The sequence below is a fragment of the Rhodotorula graminis genome (genome assembly GCF_001329695.1).
Source record: "Rhodotorula graminis WP1 unplaced genomic scaffold RHOBAscaffold_4, whole genome shotgun sequence".
Lineage (NCBI taxonomy): Eukaryota > Fungi > Basidiomycota > Microbotryomycetes > Sporidiobolales > Sporidiobolaceae > Rhodotorula > Rhodotorula graminis.
The window spans coordinates 1,573,668-1,589,202 of NW_017264931.1; the positions used below are offsets into that span (position 1 = coordinate 1,573,668).

The 15,535-nt window shown below is 67.5% G+C and overlaps 8 protein-coding genes across 8 annotated transcripts; 3 read left to right on the top strand and 5 right to left on the bottom strand.

Annotated features, from left to right (window-relative positions):
* Positions 1-70: 70 nt before the first annotated feature.
* Positions 71-1,669, bottom strand: RHOBADRAFT_13174 (uncharacterized protein; the record flags this gene model as incomplete). The annotated part of the gene is made up of 5 exons (XM_018412127.1): positions 71-233; positions 316-635; positions 750-950; positions 1,027-1,467; positions 1,556-1,669. Coding segments are annotated over 5 exons (1,239 nt in total), but the record flags the coding sequence as incomplete, so codon positions are not given.
* Positions 1,670-2,308: 639 nt separating this feature from the next.
* Positions 2,309-5,412, bottom strand: RHOBADRAFT_52651 (uncharacterized protein; the record flags this gene model as incomplete). The annotated part of the gene is made up of 11 exons (XM_018416442.1): positions 2,309-3,271; positions 3,342-3,563; positions 3,687-3,937; positions 4,011-4,116; positions 4,191-4,354; positions 4,466-4,510; positions 4,580-4,606; positions 4,684-4,707; positions 4,777-4,840; positions 4,918-5,086; positions 5,162-5,412. 11 exons carry the CDS (start codon positions 5,410-5,412, stop codon positions 2,309-2,311), a joined length of 2,286 nt encoding a protein of 761 aa, XP_018272726.1.
* A 798-nt stretch (positions 5,413-6,210) lies between these two features.
* RHOBADRAFT_64792 (uncharacterized protein) lies at positions 6,211-6,906 on the top strand. The gene is made up of 4 exons (XM_018418582.1): positions 6,211-6,297; positions 6,389-6,425; positions 6,514-6,627; positions 6,690-6,906. Exons 1-4 carry the CDS (start codon positions 6,229-6,231, stop codon positions 6,770-6,772), a joined length of 303 nt encoding a protein of 100 aa, XP_018272727.1. The 5' UTR covers positions 6,211-6,228; the 3' UTR covers positions 6,773-6,906.
* Positions 6,907-7,080: 174 nt separating this feature from the next.
* RHOBADRAFT_52653 (uncharacterized protein) lies at positions 7,081-7,793 on the bottom strand (the record flags this gene model as incomplete). Its single annotated transcript, XM_018416443.1, has 2 exons — positions 7,081-7,285; positions 7,357-7,793. Coding segments are annotated over 2 exons (458 nt in total), but the record flags the coding sequence as incomplete, so codon positions are not given.
* Positions 7,794-7,937: 144 nt separating this feature from the next.
* RHOBADRAFT_52654 (uncharacterized protein) lies at positions 7,938-8,985 on the top strand (the record flags this gene model as incomplete). The annotated part of the gene is made up of 2 exons (XM_018416444.1): positions 7,938-8,454; positions 8,526-8,985. 2 exons carry the CDS (start codon positions 7,938-7,940, stop codon positions 8,861-8,863), a joined length of 855 nt encoding a protein of 284 aa, XP_018272729.1. The 3' UTR covers positions 8,864-8,985.
* Positions 8,986-9,103: 118 nt separating this feature from the next.
* RHOBADRAFT_25767 (uncharacterized protein) lies at positions 9,104-11,803 on the bottom strand. Its single transcript, XM_018412712.1, has 8 exons — positions 11,725-11,803; positions 11,439-11,557; positions 11,026-11,323; positions 10,739-10,937; positions 10,199-10,661; positions 9,889-10,074; positions 9,486-9,804; positions 9,104-9,418 (listed from the first exon to the last, which is right to left on the bottom strand). The coding sequence occupies exons 2-8, from the start codon at positions 11,478-11,480 to the stop codon at positions 9,240-9,242; spliced, it is 1,686 nt and encodes a 561-aa protein (XP_018272730.1). The 5' UTR covers positions 11,481-11,557; positions 11,725-11,803; the 3' UTR covers positions 9,104-9,239.
* Positions 11,804-11,930: 127 nt separating this feature from the next.
* On the top strand, positions 11,931-13,512 carry RHOBADRAFT_52656 (uncharacterized protein; the record flags this gene model as incomplete). The annotated part of the gene is made up of 4 exons (XM_018416445.1): positions 11,931-12,109; positions 12,181-12,726; positions 12,932-13,099; positions 13,180-13,512. The coding sequence occupies 4 exons, from the start codon at positions 11,931-11,933 to the stop codon at positions 13,427-13,429; spliced, it is 1,143 nt and encodes a 380-aa protein (XP_018272731.1). The 3' UTR covers positions 13,430-13,512.
* A 212-nt stretch (positions 13,513-13,724) lies between these two features.
* On the bottom strand, positions 13,725-15,450 carry RHOBADRAFT_43028 (uncharacterized protein; the record flags this gene model as incomplete). Its single annotated transcript, XM_018414156.1, has 7 exons — positions 13,725-14,019; positions 14,175-14,469; positions 14,627-14,703; positions 14,804-14,881; positions 14,975-15,253; positions 15,331-15,350; positions 15,421-15,450. The coding sequence occupies 7 exons, from the start codon at positions 15,448-15,450 to the stop codon at positions 13,725-13,727; spliced, it is 1,074 nt and encodes a 357-aa protein (XP_018272732.1).
* Between the last annotated feature and the right edge of the window lie 85 nt (positions 15,451-15,535).

Below are 15,535 nucleotides of genomic sequence, written 5' to 3' on the forward strand. Positions count from 1 at the left end.
CGAGTTACAGGGGTGCGGTGCGATGCGAGAGAGAAAGAGACAGAGAGAGAGGAAGGCATGGACGTGATGCTCACTCGAGCGTGATGGTCGACGAGGGCTGGTCGTGGTCCATGCGCGAGCTGCTGTTCCCGCCGCCGCCTCCTCCTCCTCCGCCGCTTCCTCCTCCTCCGCCACCGCCGCCGCCGCCGCGCTTGCTCGGCTTGACGACGATCTCGTTCTGCAGCAGCTTCATCCTGTAGCGCGAATGCGGCCGAGAGTCAGTCACCTCGTCGATCGAGAAAAGGGGTCCGAGAAGAAGAAGAGGCTCGAGCGCACCTGAGCTGTACCGCCGCCGCCTTGCGCTGCATCTTCTCGCCCTGCTCGAGCGCATTCTTGAACGCCTCGACACGCGGCTCGGTCCTCCTCGCGACGACGACGCCCTGCGCCTGGTCGATGCGCGCCTTCATGAGGCCGCGCTTGATGAGGTCGACGACGGCCTTCTTGGTCGCCGTCTCGGGCCATCCGAACGCCGACGACATGCGCGACAGCGAGACGGACGCGAACGGCGTAAAGTAGGCGAGGAGCGCGCGCTGCTTGATCGAGACGAGGAGCGCGTCGACGTGCGGCGCGAGGTGCATGTCGAGGTGAAGGCGGGCCTGCGGGGCACGTGTGCAAGGCGTGAGTGTCTTGACGAGGGCACGGCGACATACGCAGAGCGAGCCGCACGTGGCGACTCGTGCGACGATGGAGGGAGACGAAGCCGGACGCACCTCGTGCTTGGCGAGCAGGTCGAGGCCAACCTTGAACCGGCTGTCGTAGAAGGCGCGCACGACGTCGCGCAGGTACGGCTCGAGGTCGAGGAACGGCCTCAGACCCGGGTTCTCGAGGACGCGGGTGCGCAGAGCCGAGCGCGAGAAGCACGCGAGGCCGGTCAGGACGGCGTACAGGGCGACGTCGGCGGCAGGGATGAACTGAAGGAGAGGGACAGTGTCAGTTCTCGTACCGCAGGACAGAAGAGGGAGACAAAGAGAGAGCGAGGCGACGCACGTGGCCGGGACCAGAGAGGAGCGCCTCGGAGCCAATGTCGGTGAAGGCGTGCGCCGCCTTGTCGTACGCGCCCGAGCCGAGGTACGCGACGCCGCCGGCGACGGTCAAGCGCTCGCCGACGACCTTGCGCTCACGCTCCTTGGCCGCCTCGATCGGGTCTTGCGCCGGCGCGACCATGCCCGGAAGGTTGACCGGTGCCGCCTTGGGCTTGCCGCCGTCCCTCGCCGCCTGCGCGCCTTCCATCGACGCCGACGCCTTGACGACGTAGTTGCGCACGAACGCGTAGTTGGCCATGTCGAGCGCGACCTCGATGACGCCGAGGCACACCTCGAGGACGTGGTTCGACGTGGTGCAGTACTCGCGGCTCTTGGTGTACGAGCGGACCGCGCCCGTGAGGTCGCCGGTGCGGGCCTGGAAGCGGCCGAGGTCGCGGAAGCCCATCTGCAGGACGCGGGGAGGAGCGAGGTCAGAGCCGGGCGCACGGTGCAGGGTCCGAGGGTGGGGGAGCGAGGGAGGACAAGGGACGCACGCGGATCGACTCCTTGATGAGGTTGGTCATGTAGCCCTTGAGCTCAATCTCGAGCTTGTCGACGCCCGTCTGCGCCTCCTTCTTGGCGTTGTCGAGCCAGGCGCGGTCGATCTGCTTCTCGAGACCCTGGACGCTGTCGAACCAGCTGCGCGCGAGCGGGTCCTGCTCCTCGCCGGCTTCGATGGCGCGCAGGTGCTTGCGGTAGGCGTGGAACGTGTCCTCGTACAGGCGCGTGTCGAGCGTGTCGGCCTTGATGGCGTCCAGGGCGAGGGCGAGGGCCGGGCCGGCGAGCGAGGGCGACGAGTTGGCGACGAAGAGGAGGCGGGTGATCTTGTTGCGGCCGGTGCCTGCGCAGAATGCAGTGGGTCAGTCGGCATCCTGCGAGTCGCATACCGGCACAGAGTGGAAAGCTCACCGTCCCAAGTCGCGGCGAGTTGGTCGAGGTCGAGCGGAGCGTCGTCACGGACGACGATGCGGCGCTGAGGGCGAGGGGCTGGGTGGCCCGTCTCGATGTCCATGCTGCTGACGGGCTGGCTGAAGAAGGTGCAGGCGCGCTCGGGCGAGAGCGGCGGGCGAGGTGGAGGCGAGAGAGGAGAGACGGGGCGACGACGACGACCAAGTGGGGGTGAGCGGCTCGCGTCGCTCAGAACGAGAACAACAGGGCACCAGGACCGCTATTACAGTCTATGCTACGGGTATCGAGAGGCGCGAGAAAAAGTCGGGCGAGGTGGACCCGCTCCGACCTCCTCCTCCTCAAGCCGCCGGGTTGGCCTCGGGGTCGCCGCGCTTCGTCTCGGCACTCGCGCGCGACTTGACCTTGGCGAGCTCCTCCTCGCCGCCGACCGCCTGCTCGTCCGGCCGCGCCGAGATCCCGCTCCACATGCCGAGCGCCATCGTCGCACCCGTCTTCTGCCCGACCTCGTCGACGCTCCTCGCCGCCTCCTTGGCGAGCCGCTCGTCGGCCCAGCCGGCGACGCTGCCCAACGGCGGCCGCTCGCCCTTGAACTGGCCCGCCAGGTAGCCCGTCGCGCGCGCCTTGTCCCAGTCGGCCTCCTTGAGCGCCCGGAAGTGCGCGAGCTCCTTGGCGTACCGCTCGTCCCACTCGCGCCGCTGCGCGAGCCACTTGCGGACGGGCCCGGCGTGCAGCCGGCCGATCGCCTCGGCCGGCATCGTGCAGCCGTCGAGCTCGGCCGCCGGCTCGAGCGGGCGCACAAAGCCCTTGAGGCTGACACGCTGCCGCACCATGCCGCCGCTCGCGCACGGCTCGGCGCCCTCGCTGCGCGGCGAGAACGGCGGCAGCTGGCCGAGCGCCTGGACCCGCTGCGGGCGCGCCGCCTTGCCCGGCCCCGCGCCGTCGCCGTGGCGCTCGCCGCCCGACGCAGACGGCGCGCTCGACGAGTCGGTGTAGGCGACGCTCGCGTCGTCGGCCTCCGAGCCACTGTCGCCCGGCTCGTCGAGCGCCTCGGCGTTGGCGCGCTCGGCGTCCTTGCTCGTCATGTGGGGCAAGACGGGCGCCTTCGGGTTGACGGCCGACACGGTCGCGCCGCGCAGCGACGACGAGCTGCTGTTGGCCGTCGACGAGGCTGTCGTCGACGGGTTGGACGACTTGGCGGCCTGGCGGTGTACGTGGCGCACGGCGTAGACGGCGCGCCGCTCGGACTCGGCCTTGGCGCCGGCGAGGAAGAACAGGGCGGCGTTGGCGGCACCGCGGTACATCTGTGCGCTCACGAATGGTCAGGGGCTGCTGAGGAGAGTCTGAGACGCGCGAGAGAGAGGGTCGACGGACGTATTTCGCGAGGCTCGTGACGCTCAAAGTCGTCGCGACGTGGCAGCCGCCGTCGAAGACCTGGAGCTGGACCTTGGTCGGCGGGTAGTCCTGCTCGTAGTGCGCCTTCTGCGACGGGTACTGGTCGAAGATGCGCTGCGCGGGCGGGTACGACGACGGGTTGGCGGCCTTGTGGGCGATGTGGATGATCTCGTCGTGGAGTAGCTCGGAGCCGCCGCAGCTCTGTGTGGGGCGGGCGGAAGTGTGAGCTCGTGCTCGTGCATGTTCCAGGCCTCATCGACGCAGAGGAGAGGGGCTCGAGAGAGAGTGTGCTGGGGGAGAGAGGAAAGGAAGGCGCCGACGCACGATGTAGAGAGGCGGCAGGCCGCCGAGCGAGCCCTGGTTGACGGGCGACACGAACGGGTGGTCGAGCAGGAGGTTGTGGGTATAGAGCTGCACCTGGTCGTCGATGCGGACGACGACGTCGAGCCCTTGCGCCGACAGCTCCTCCTCGCCGACGAGGACCTGCTCGAGCCGGGTCGCCGGGTTTGGCGGCGGCGGCCACACGAGGTCGGGCTTGTAGATGAAGCCGTTGGGCGGAATATAGTCGCCGGCGCCTGCGAGGGACGGTGCGCGAGAGTGAGCGACCGGGGCGCAAGAAGGATGCGAAGCGAGAGGATCCGAGCGCACCATCACCTGCGACGGACGGGAACGAGTGCGACAAGTCGACCCAGGGCGAGATGAGCGTCGCGCCGGCAGGCATCGGCAGCCCGAGGTCGCGCAGAAGGACGAGAAGCTGTGCGGGAGGCAAGGTGTCAGTCGAGGCCGTCTACGAGCGCGAAAACAAGAGACGAGGGAGCAGGGACGCACCGAGAGCGCCAGTCCACCACCTGCCGAGTCGCCCGAGATGATGATGTGCTCGGGCAGTACAGGTTCGTGCTCGACGCTGCCGTCCCGCGGCGGGTCGATGAGGAAGAGGTACGCCGCGAGCGAGTCGTGGAGGGCGCATGGGAACGGGTACTGCGGGGCGAGGCCTGTGGACAAGAGAGCTAGTTGGTGCGCGTCCATCTGGCGTCGAAATAAGACGGCATGCCGACTTGATGGTCGACAAGCCGGCGGCCGACAAGAGGGAGGCGAGCACGCACGCTGAGAAGGCGCGAATGCGCGCGCGCCGAGCTTGCGGGCGTGACCTGCGGGTACGAGGTGTGAGAGAGAGTCTCACATACAGAGGACGAAGAACACGAGAGAGGAGGACGCACGCTGGATCTGGTAACGGTGCGTCTCGACTGAGGGGGACGAGGGTGATGGGAGGGAGGGACGGGTCAGACGGGAGGACTGGGCAAGTACGAGTTCGACGACGCACGAGAGCTGAAGAAGTGGGCGCCACCTGCGGGTGTGCGAGAAAGGGGATCAGCTCGGGGTTGACGAAGCGACGGGAAGGAGGCGAGGGACGGACCGTGGAGGTACAGGAGGACGCGCTCGGCCGGGATCTTGCCGCGCTTGACCTTGTCCTTCTTCATCTGGAGACCCGATGAGGCGCAGTGTCAGAGGGTGCTCAGGTTCAGGTCGCAGAGGAAAAGAGAGCGAGAGGACGCACCTCGATCCACTCGCCGGTGAGCGGGGTCCCTCGCAGAGTCCACCACTGCTCGCCGCCGACGAGCTCGACGGTGCGAGGGTCGACTGCGAACGCCTTGCGGAGGAGGTGCGCGGCGCGGTTGATGTTGGCCTGCGCGACAGGGACCGTGACCTTGGACACCCACTTTGGCCTGCCACGGGGGGCGGAACGAGAGGGTGAGCGAGGGTCGCAGGTGCGCACTCGAGAAAGGGGGATGGGGACGTACGTCGGGACGTGACTTGCGGTGAAGCGCTGCAGCTCGCCGACGCCGTGCTTTGCGGCAAAGGCGAGGAAGGCGCGGACGATCTGGACGCCCTCGGCGTAGACGAGCTCCTTTGCCGGGTCGCCCTTGTGCTTGTTGCGGCGGTGGGCCCACAGCCACTTGAAGAAGCCCGTGGCGCCCTTTGGTGCCGTGTGGGACGCGACGCCTGCGAGCGAGAGCGACTTGACGTTGTCCTCGAGCGACTTGGGGGCCATGACGGGCGGCTCTCGGCGACGGTGGAGCTGGCGAGGGGGCTACAGGAGGGCCGTGGCGAGGTTGAGCTGGCCTGGCGGAGCTGCTGGACGGGCGTTAGGTGCGAGCCGGGTTGAGCGAGACGAGAGTCGGTGGGGGAGGGGGGAGGAGGAGGACGAGTCGGCGAGAGCTGCGGGGTGCGTCTCTGGCTCGGCGAGGTCGGAAGCGAGCTGTCGAGCTTGGCAGTGCGTGCGAGCGAGTGGTGCGGGGAGAGCAAGCCGGCTCTCTGTCGAGTGACGGCGTACTCGGAGCAGAGTGTGGAGGCGAGCCGTCTCGCCTCTCACGGCGCAGAGTTCGCTGGTTCGAGCTTGTGTGCAATCTGTGGACCCATGCAGAGACGACTGTGGCCAATTGTGCCCACCTCGAGAGCTGTGGCCAGAGCACGGCAAGGCGGCGCTTGGAATTGGCTCGCGCCCGACCGCCTCCTCTGCGCGGAACTTCGTCCTCTCGCTTGCCTCGTGCTGCTCGCCCACTCCGACTGTGAGTCGTGTCCACCTCGCCATCCACCGCGAGCCACGACGAGCCGCACTCTCGCCTTGGCGTGGTCCGCCGCGACGACGACCACCCGCCTGCCCCCGGTCGTCCACATCGGCGACACCTCGCCTCGCTCCCACAGCCACCAGGCAGGGTGGCACGCGTGCCTGCGAGGCAGAGCGAGGCCCGCAAACAGCTCTCCCGAGCAGCGCGGGACCTCCTGCTGACCCTCTTTGCCTCGCCCTCCTCCCTCCCCGTCGTCCCTCCTCGCATCGCCCCCCCGACAGCTCGACACCCTCTCTAGCATGCGTCCTTCGGCTTCTGTGCACTCGGGCATGCCCACGGGCAAGACCTGGATGGGCTGGTGGGGCGACGTGCGTCCCTCTTCCTCTCTCCCTCCCTCGTCGACCGCGAGTCTCTGCTCTCCCCCGCGCACAAGGCTCACCCACCTCGCCCACCCAACAGCTCGGCGGCCCCAAGCAGGTCGGCATCTCGTCGTACGGTGCGTCCTCTCCCCGTCCTCTCCCGCCCTCGACGTCGCCTCTCGCTCGACCCGCACTCGTCGCTGACCACGGTCCTCGCGCACACAGTCGTCTCGCCGTACCGCCAGGCGCCGATGCGCGGCGCCGTCCAGCACTGGGTCACCCGTGGCTACAAGCGCCTCGCCCAGCAGGCCATGTACTTTGCCATCCCGATCGGTGCCGGTCCGTCCTCCCTCTCCTTCGCCTTCCGCCAAGACGCTCACTGACACTCGCTCGTCGCACAGGCTACGCCCTCATCTCCTGGTCGATCGACAACAACCACCTGCGCAACACCAAGAAGGGCCAGTCGCAGGGCCTCTTCCCCTGAGCGCTCCCTCTCCTCCCCTGTTCTGTTCTGTGCTTCTCCCTGGGTGGACGATGAGCGAGTCGGCGGTGGCGAGTGAGCTGTAGACCGGAGGACAGGCGTCGTCGCTGGAAAAGACGGTCGCGTTCTTCTCTGTCTCTTCGCGAAGCTCTCTGCTCGGAAGGCCCGCGAGAACCTTTTGGCCGACGTGCCGCCCGTCTCTCTCGCCGCCCTATCACGCTCTGCAATCCTCGCTATGGGAACTCTCTTTCACGGTCCTTCTCTCGACGGGCGAGCGAGAGAGAAGGTCGGAAACCGGGCGAGCTGTCCGAGAAGGAGAGATCGACGAAGATGCAGCGCGCTTGGCTACATGTGGCCCCTCCTTTTCCACCTCGCCCTCGCCAACGACCTGCAGGCGTCGATGTGGGCGCTTGAGGATGCGCATCCCGCCTTGCGAGGTCGAGGTCATGGCGCTCGTTGTCGCCGCTCGAGCCGGACGCGCTCCAGAACGCACGGCTAGCGGGGCTGGTTCCGATGCTGCGGGCCGGCGGGTGCGTCAGGCGATGCGCCAGGGACTTGTCGGGAGCGAGAGGAAAGGAGGGACGCGCCTGTTGCGCTGGCGGATGAGCTGCACGAGCAGCCCCAGGCGTCGACCGGCGACCACGCGTTCCGGCCGTCTCCCGCGCCGCACGCCTCTGTCGCCGGCTCGTCCAGCTCGAGATCAGCGCTTGGAGCGCATGTGCGGCGCCATGACCTCGACCTTGCCCTCGCCCGTCCGCCGCAAGACCTCGGCCGCGTGCTCGACGAGTTGCCGCTGGTCGTCCGACGGGGCCGCACCACTGCTGCCGCTCGGGACGCCGCCAAGGACAAAGACGTGCTCCATGTCGAGGTTGCCGGGGCCGAGCGGGCCGGCGTAGCTGAGGCGGGACGAGAGGGTGGCAGCGTCCGAGGCGGGGAGAGGCGGCGGGGGCGAGGACGAGGACGAGGACGACAGGACGAGGTAGGTGTTGGCGGTGTAGTCGAGGTGCAGAGGTGGAGGGCCCATAGCAGCTCCTGGTAGGCGCAAGAGGCGCGGGCGGAGCTAGCGACGAGGACGCTCGACGCGAAGCGATGAAGCTGTCGGGGAGGAGCTCGTCTCGGCTCGGCACCTCGTCCAGAGCCACTGCAAGCGACGCAGGCTACTCAGGGCATGCCCCTCGTACCGCCCCAGGCCATCCCGACCTTCTTGCGGTCCCTCTCCTCCTCGCTTCCCTCGTCCTCCCCACAATCCGCAACGGCCCTTGTCTCGCTCCTCGCCGCCACCAGCCTTGGTCACGGTCAGACGTGGCTGCCACACTGCCTCAAGCTCGCCCTCGACCCCCACCCGAGACTCGCACCCGGCGTCGCCGTCCCTCCAGAACCTGTCGACCACCCGCTCCTCGACCTCGACCTTCACCCTCGGCGGTTCCTCGTCGCGCAGCTCAAGGAGGCCCTCGTCAAGTCGGCCTCGCTCATCGGCGTCCCACGCGTCATCTGCGCCCTCATCGACCTCGAGGGCGCCCTCGAGGACCCGCGCGACCTGAGCAAGGCGTTTGTGCGGCGAGGACTTGAGGAGGGCACGGTTGCTGAGCGGCGTCAGGCGGGTCGGCGAGGGCTGCGGAGCGTGTATCGGAGCGAGCTGGACGGCATCTTCGACCTTATGCACGAGCGAGGGCTCGACGACTTGCGTGCGTCGCCTCCTCCTCTTCTCCTTCCGGCCGCGTCTCGCGTTCTTCTGACCTTATCTCGCGCGCGACAGGCTATCTTTCCGAAACGACTACATACGGCACCTTCCTCACGCCGCACGCCGCTCCCGTACCTCGCCGCGACGCGTCAACACCCCCCTCGCCGGATCCGCTCGCCCACGACCCTCGCCTCCTCTCGCTCGTCACCCTCGCGTGCCTCGTCCCGCAGCGATCGGCTCGCGAGCTCCACTGGCACCTGCGCGGCGCGATCAGGCGCGGCTGGACCCGCGACGAGGTCGAGCAGGTGCAGGGCGCCGTCGAGCAGGCGTGCGAGGCGTGCGGCGTCGACGGCGTCGGCGAGGGCATGCCTCGAGTGCGAGACGTTGAGGTCCAGGACGAGGAGCGTCTTTGAGCGGCATGGCGGGTCGAGGCGGGGCTCGCGCTGTTGAGAAGGAGGCGAGGTCGGCGGCCACGAGGCCGGGCGAGGGCCGTGCGCTTCTCTCGGTCCTGCCGCAATGAAGACCTCTCGGCAGCATTGTCGTCCGCTTGCAGCCTCTCGAGAGATGTGAGAGCAGAACCAGACTCGAAGCTCATCGTGCGGGACCGAGCGCGAGGCGGTTTCTCTCGAGGACCTTCTCAAAACTCGGCGAGTGCTGCGTACTGTACATCTCGAGTTACAGACGTCGTCGACACATCGCCTAGTGCGACTAGTACTCGTCGCCACCGCCGTTGACAATCTGTGTACGAGAGAGAGAGAGGAGAGTCAGTTCGGGTGCCCGGGAACTTCGTCACGGCGGCGACGGCGGCGCCGGGCCGTCGACGCCTCGGAACACCACAGGAGTACGGAAAGGGGAGGAGAAACTTCCGACATCGTCAATTTTGAGGATCTGCCGAACGAGTTGGCAAGCGAGGAGAAGTTGCTGCTTCTTGCTGATGAGCGGGTCGACGACGAACTGCTTCTTCATGTCTGCGTAAGGACGTCTCGAGAGTCAGGAGGGTGTCACCAAGGCTGCAGAAAAGAGGAGGGGACGGACCGTTCTCGCCCCGACCGGCGCAGTCGACACCGAGGCGCGAGTTGCCCTCGACGGCCTGACGACTCTTGACCTCGGCGAGGGTCTCGATCGGCGCCAGGCCCGAGTTCTCGGCAAGCGCGAGCGGGATGGCGTCGAGCGCGGTCGCGAACGCGCGCATGGCGTACTGCTCGATCGTCGCCGTCTGGTCGGCCGCGGCGGCGACGGCGAGCGAGCACGCGATCTCGGCCGCACCGCCGCCGTACACGACGCGCGAGTCGCGCACGAGGTTGCGCACGACGCACAGGGCATCGTGCAGGGCGCGCTTGGCCTCGTCGATGATCTGCGAGGGGACGAGCGGGGTCAGGTACGATGCTGCGGCACGACGGCGCCGACAGAGAGAGAGAGAGAGAGAGCGAGGACGCACCATCTTGTTGCTGCCACGGACAAAGACGGTGACGGCCTTCGAGTTGGCGCAGTCCTCGATGACGAGCATCTTGTCGCGGGTCGTGCCGAACGACACCTCGCGGACGGTGCCCGCCCGACCGAGCTTGGCCGCCGACAGGTCCTCGAACCGGGGCACGATGCGGCCGTTGGTCGCGATGGCGATGAGCTGCAGGGCGGAGGACGGGCGCGGCGAGCGGAAGGAAGGGGAGGAGGAGGAGGAAGGAAGGGGAGGGGCCGAAAGAGGGTCAGGCGATGGGCCGCTAGACGCAGACGAGCGAGAGGGTGCGCACCTCGATCTCGGGGCCGCCGACCCAGCGGACGGCGGGGAGGTCGTTCTGCATGAGCAGGTGGTTGGCCTCGTCGTCGAAGCCCCACTGGCAGATGACGAGGTTGGCGCCCGTGTCCTTGACCTGCTTGACCATGTTGACGAACGTGTCCTTCTCGTACTGCTGGAGCTTCTTGAACTCGTCGACGCTCGTGATGTCGAGCTTGTGCTTGGTCTTGGGCCGGGGCGGCTCGAACGGGCACGTGAGGATGGCGAGCTTGGCGTCGGTGACGGTGCGCGGCATCTGCGGGTGGCTCATGTCCTTGTCGAGGAGGACGCCGCGGATCAAGGTCGTGTCCTCGAGCGAGCCGCCGACCTTGCCCGTGACCTTGATCAGGTCGAACGGCACGTCCTTGCGGTCGAGGTCGGCGACGGCGAGCACGGCGTCGACGGCGATCTGGGCAAACAGGCTGTGCGCCTTGCTGACGCTGTGTGGGCAACCGAGTCACGAATCAGTTATCGTGATCGAGGGGCGCGAGGGAGGAGAAGAGGAGGAACGACGCACATCTTGCTGCCCATGCTGGTCTGCGCGACCTTGAGGAGCTCGCCCGTCTCGCCCGGGGTGTACGCGATCGTGTCGGCGATGCGGTCGAGCTCGTTGACGGCGATGCTGCACGCCTTGTCGAAGCCGTCGGCGATCTTGATCGGGTGGATGCCGCGGTCGAGGAGGGACGACGCCGACTCGAGGAGCGCGCCGGCGAGGACTGTACGGGCGACGTGGGAGCGGGTGAGCACGGCGTCGGGACGAAACGATGGAGACACAGGGTACGAGTGGAGGGACAGCGGACGCACCAACGACGCCCGTCGTGCCGTCGCCAATCTCGTCGTCCTGCGACTTTGACAGCTCGACGAGGAGCTTGGCGATCTGGTGCTCGACCTGCATCTGGCCCATGATGGTGGCGCCGTCGTTGGTGACGGTGATGTCGCCGTCGGGCGAGATCATGATCTTGTCGAGGCCGCGCGGGCCGAGCGACGTCTTGACGATGTTGCTGACGGTGCGGGCGGCGAGGATGTGCGACTTGAGGGCCTCGAGGCCGTGCATGCGCGTCTTCTTCTGCTGGTCGCGGATGACGATGAACGGTCGGCCATACTGCAGGATGTGTCGTGCGGGGAGGAGAGTCGAGGCGGAGCGGGAAGGAGAGCGAGGTGAGCAAGGTCGAGCGGGAGGGGGAGAGGGCGACGAGAAGGCGAAAGGGGGGACGCACCTCGTCGACGGCATACTGCGCGTTGGGCGGGAGACCCTGCATGGTGGCCTGTGACGCTGGTTGGAGCGGACAAGGAGAGTTGGCGATGAAAGGACCTCGGACGAAGGAGGGTGCCGGCTCTGTACGACGACGGGGGCGAACAGGTCAGCGAGTGGGGCCAGAGGTTCACAGGTGCTCGACTGCACCCTGGGAGCTCGCAGCTCGGCCGCTCGACGGCGGGTGCGGGCAGCCCAGAGCGCGTCGAAAGCGAGGGGAGGTCGACGCGAAGAGGAACGACGAGACTCACGTGGACGAGGTAGACGGTCGCGGCTGTAGGCTCGAGGAGGGTGCCTGGTGCAGTCAGGCTCGAGAGGAACGAGCTTGCGTGAGGAGGGCGAATCGGATCGAGGCGACGGCGACGACCGTCGTCTCGAGGAGGAGCACAACCTCTCGACTCCTTCTCACCACCGCGCCCGGCTCAGCCAGGCCCTGGACAGCTTGAAGCACCTTGCCATGACGAGACCGGCCCACCACCTGCCAGCCGCAGCCGCACTCGCCTCGGAGCACCCTCACCGCCGCTTCTCGCTCCAGGACGCTCTCGCCGTCCACCGCCTCGCACAACAGCGCACCAGGCTCGCACTCAAGACCCGCGAGGCCCTCGACATCATCGACCGAGCCATCGCAAAGTTCGGGTCCGTCCCTCGTCTCTCTCCCCCTCTCCCCCTCGTCGACCTCCGGCTCACCGTTGCCCGGCCCCACCCAGCATCGACTCGATCGCCCTCAGCTTCAACGGCGGCAAGGACTGCACCGTCCTCATCCACCTCTTGGCCACCGCCGTCCTCCGTCACCTCCACCGCCACGCCTTTGCCGACGATGCACCCTCGTCGTCCTCGTCGCCAGCGCCCACTTTGCCCCCGATCGAGACCGTCTACGTCCGGTGCCCGTCCCCTTTCCCGCAAGTCGAGGCCTTTGTCGCCCTGTCGACCCACTGGTACCACCTCGCCCTCGTCGCCGTCGACGACAGCATGCGCGCCGGCCTCCAGACCTACCTCGACCTCAAGCAGCCCTCGCCACCAAAGGCCATCCTCGTCGGCACCCGCCGCAACGACCCACACGGCGCCCTCCTCGAACCGCTCCAGCAGACCGACAAGGGCTGGCCCGACTTTTGCCGCGTCCACCCCGTCCTCGACTGGTCGTACGCCGACATCTGGGCCTTCCTGCGCTCCGACGACCTGAGCCTCGGCGCCGGCGGGCCGGGCGAGGTCGAGCACGGTGGAGGACTCGAGTGGTGCGAGCTCTACGACTACGGGTCCGTCCCACTTCCACCCTCGTCCGAGTCTTGAGTTCCGCGAGCCGGGACCTGACCTCTCCTTCCTCCCCTTCCCTTTCCCTGCCGTCCGACCTGTCCCTCTGCCCTCGTCGTCCTCGTCGCCCTATCCATCACTCGTCATCTACCGTGTGCCACGACGCTCCTCCCGCTCGACCACCCCGACCCGACCTTCCCGACCTCGCAGCTACACCTCGCTCGGCTCGACCCACAACACGTTCCCCAACCCGCTCCTGCGCGCACCACCACCGACGTCCGACTCGACGAGCGCGGCCGCCGGCGACTATCCGCATCCGCTCGGAGGCTGGCGACCGGCATGGGAGCTCGAGGACGAGGACGCCGAGCGGGCAGGACGGTGCGTCGCCTCGTTCTCCTCTGCAGCTCTCGCCGCTTGAGTCGGCAGGTCTGACTCTTTTTCTTTTCTCGGTGCTGCAGAGAAACCTCGGTCGCCGCCGTCGTCGCCCGCACGGCTGCCTCGCCGTCCTCCTCCGCTCCTACCTCGCCGTCGTCCGCCCGCGCTCCTCCACCCATCCCTCCACCGGCCCCGTCATCAGCACCTCCACTCGCACGCGACGACGAGGGCGATAGCTCGGTGCCCATCGGCAGCAACCCGCCGAGCAGAGCGGGCTCGCCTCCATCGCTCGCGCGAGGACAAGGCGGAGCGGGAGCTGGACCTCGAGCGTGAGGCGCTCGCTCTCGTAAAGCACGTCGCACAAGAGCGTGTGGCCCACGAGGGTGACTGCAACGAAGCACGCATGAGCAGTTTCGAGTTCACGAGCGAGAGAGACAGAGCGAGCGTTGGGAGGGAACCCGAGCCTCGCAGTCTCTTTGCTCGAGCATCGAGCCCTGTTTTCGCTGCTAGTCCAGATGAAAGACCTTTGTTTCGCGACACATGTGACACTACGACAAGAAGAGAGTGAGAGAGAGACCGCAAGAGCGAGAGAGGAGGAAAGAAGAGGCTCGAGACGCCGCTCGAGCCCTCAGTAGTGGTCGGCCGTCTCGATCTTCTCGACGTGCTCGAACGACCCTTGCGGCTTGTTGGCCTCGAGCGACGCGACGGGGAGCCGGCCCGAGCCGTCGACCTTGACCGTGCGGCGCACGTGCACGCGCCCGCCGGCGAAGAGCTCGTCGATGCCCTCGAGCGAGAGGCCCGCCGTCTCGGGGCAGAACCAGAAGATGAGCGGCAGCATTGCGCCGTTGATGATGGCGAACGTCATGTAGTACTTCCACCCGATGTTGGCAATCGCTGTCGGCGTGACCATGACGACGGCGAAGCTGGCGACGGCCGCGAGGTGGACAGACAGGGGAAGGACGCGGGACGGGAGGCAAGCGAGGAGGCGCACGAGAGGGGGAAGACGACAAAGGTTGTCAGTACTGCTCGAGTGCGCCATTCTCGAGAGAGCGAGAGAGAGAGGGACAGGCCGACTCACTTGACGAGGTACTGCACGGCGACGCCGAGGGTTGCCGCACGGGTCCGAATAGCGAGAGGGGTGACCTCGGCAGAGTAGACGAACGCGGTGGGGAGGTGCGTCGCCGAGAAGATGCACAGGAAGAGGTACAGGCCCGTCGCGGCGACGTAGCCGCCGGCCTTGACCGACTGGTTCGCGACGCCGGCGGCGAGGAGGATCTGGCTCACCATGCAGCCGAACGCCCCGATCAACATGGTCCTCACGCGACCGGCGTGCTCCATGAGGTAGAAACAGCCGAAGATGGTGAAGCCGAGGCCTGCGAGGACGAGAAGGACGGGTGCGATTCAGCATCGAGTGCTCAGGGAAGGGCGGAGTGAGGGGATAGATAGGGAGGGATCGGGGGGGAGAGCTCGTGGGAGTTGGCGAGGGAGAGAGAGAGAGAGAGAGAGAGAGAGAGAGAGAGGGGGGCGCACCGGCGATTCCGAGTCCTCCGAGCACGAGGGTGGCGCGGTCGGGAGCGAGGCCGACCGACTCGATCAGGATGTTGCCGCTGTAGTACGTCGCCATGTCTGTGCGCAGAGAGGGACGGGTTAGCTGGCTGCCTCACTCGCAGATCCGGATTTGAGAAGGTCCGAGCGAGAGGGTGAGACTCAATAATGCCGGTTGCTTGCTGCGCCACGTTGACGCCGACGGCGAGGAGCGTGCGGTACCGGAAGCATTGGTCGTTGCTGCACGTGCGGAGAGAGGAAAGAGAGAAAAGGCGGTCGGTCAGGGCGGCCGGGCGAGGACGAGGCACGGCTCGAGAGGGGGAGGGGACGCACTTGGAGAAGCAGGCCGAGTATCCCTTGCCCGCCTGGGCCGCATGCTCCATCGCGATCGCCTCCTGAATCTCGAGCGTCGCCGCTGCGGCGTACGCGGAGCCGTGTAGGCGTTCGAGGACGCGTCGACCTTCCTCGACCCGACCCTTCTCCATGAGCCACCGGGGCGACTCGGGCGTGAACTGGAGCGAGACGAGGGCCGGGATGAGGAGGAGGCCCTGCAGGGCAACTGGAATGCGCCACCCGATGGCGTCGGTGTGCTTGGCGAAGCCGTAGGCGCACCTGCGGAAGAAGACAGGGTCAGCTCGACGCTCGCTCGCGCCGCCAAGTGAGAGTAAGGGAAACGAGTCGAGGCGCACCAGAAGGCGGTCATGAGGCCCTGCAGGGGAAGAGAACCTGTCAGGAACTGTAGACGAGGAGTGCGCGAGGGACCGGAAGAGAGGACGCACCGTGGCCGCGAAGACGAGCTCGAGCGACATCATGAGGCCTCGCGTTCGAGGCTTGGAGATCTCGGCGACAAAGCTCGGGACGATACCCGTCAAGACGCCGACGCCGAACCCGTTG

Excerpts from the sequence above, each read along its gene's own strand:
- RHOBADRAFT_64792 (XM_018418582.1), top strand. The coding sequence starts at position 6,229 with ATGCGTCCTTCGGCTTCTGTGCACTCGGGCATGCCCACGGGCAAGACC. Across the intron at positions 6,298-6,388 it reads GGATGGGCTGGTGGGGCGAC|CTCGGCGGCCCCAAGCAGGT; the intron begins GTGCGTCCCTCT and ends CCCACCCAACAG. Across the intron at positions 6,628-6,689 it reads TGCCATCCCGATCGGTGCCG|GCTACGCCCTCATCTCCTGG; the intron begins GTCCGTCCTCCC and ends CTCGTCGCACAG.
- RHOBADRAFT_25767 (XM_018412712.1), bottom strand. The coding sequence starts at position 11,480 with ATGCAGGGTCTCCCGCCCAACGCGCAGTATGCCGTCGACGAG. Across the intron at positions 11,324-11,438 it reads CGCAGTATGCCGTCGACGAG|TATGGCCGACCGTTCATCGT; the intron begins GTGCGTCCCCCC and ends CACATCCTGCAG. Across the intron at positions 10,075-10,198 it reads TCGGCGGCCCCGAGATCGAG|CTCATCGCCATCGCGACCAA; the intron begins GTGCGCACCCTC and ends TCCGCCCTGCAG.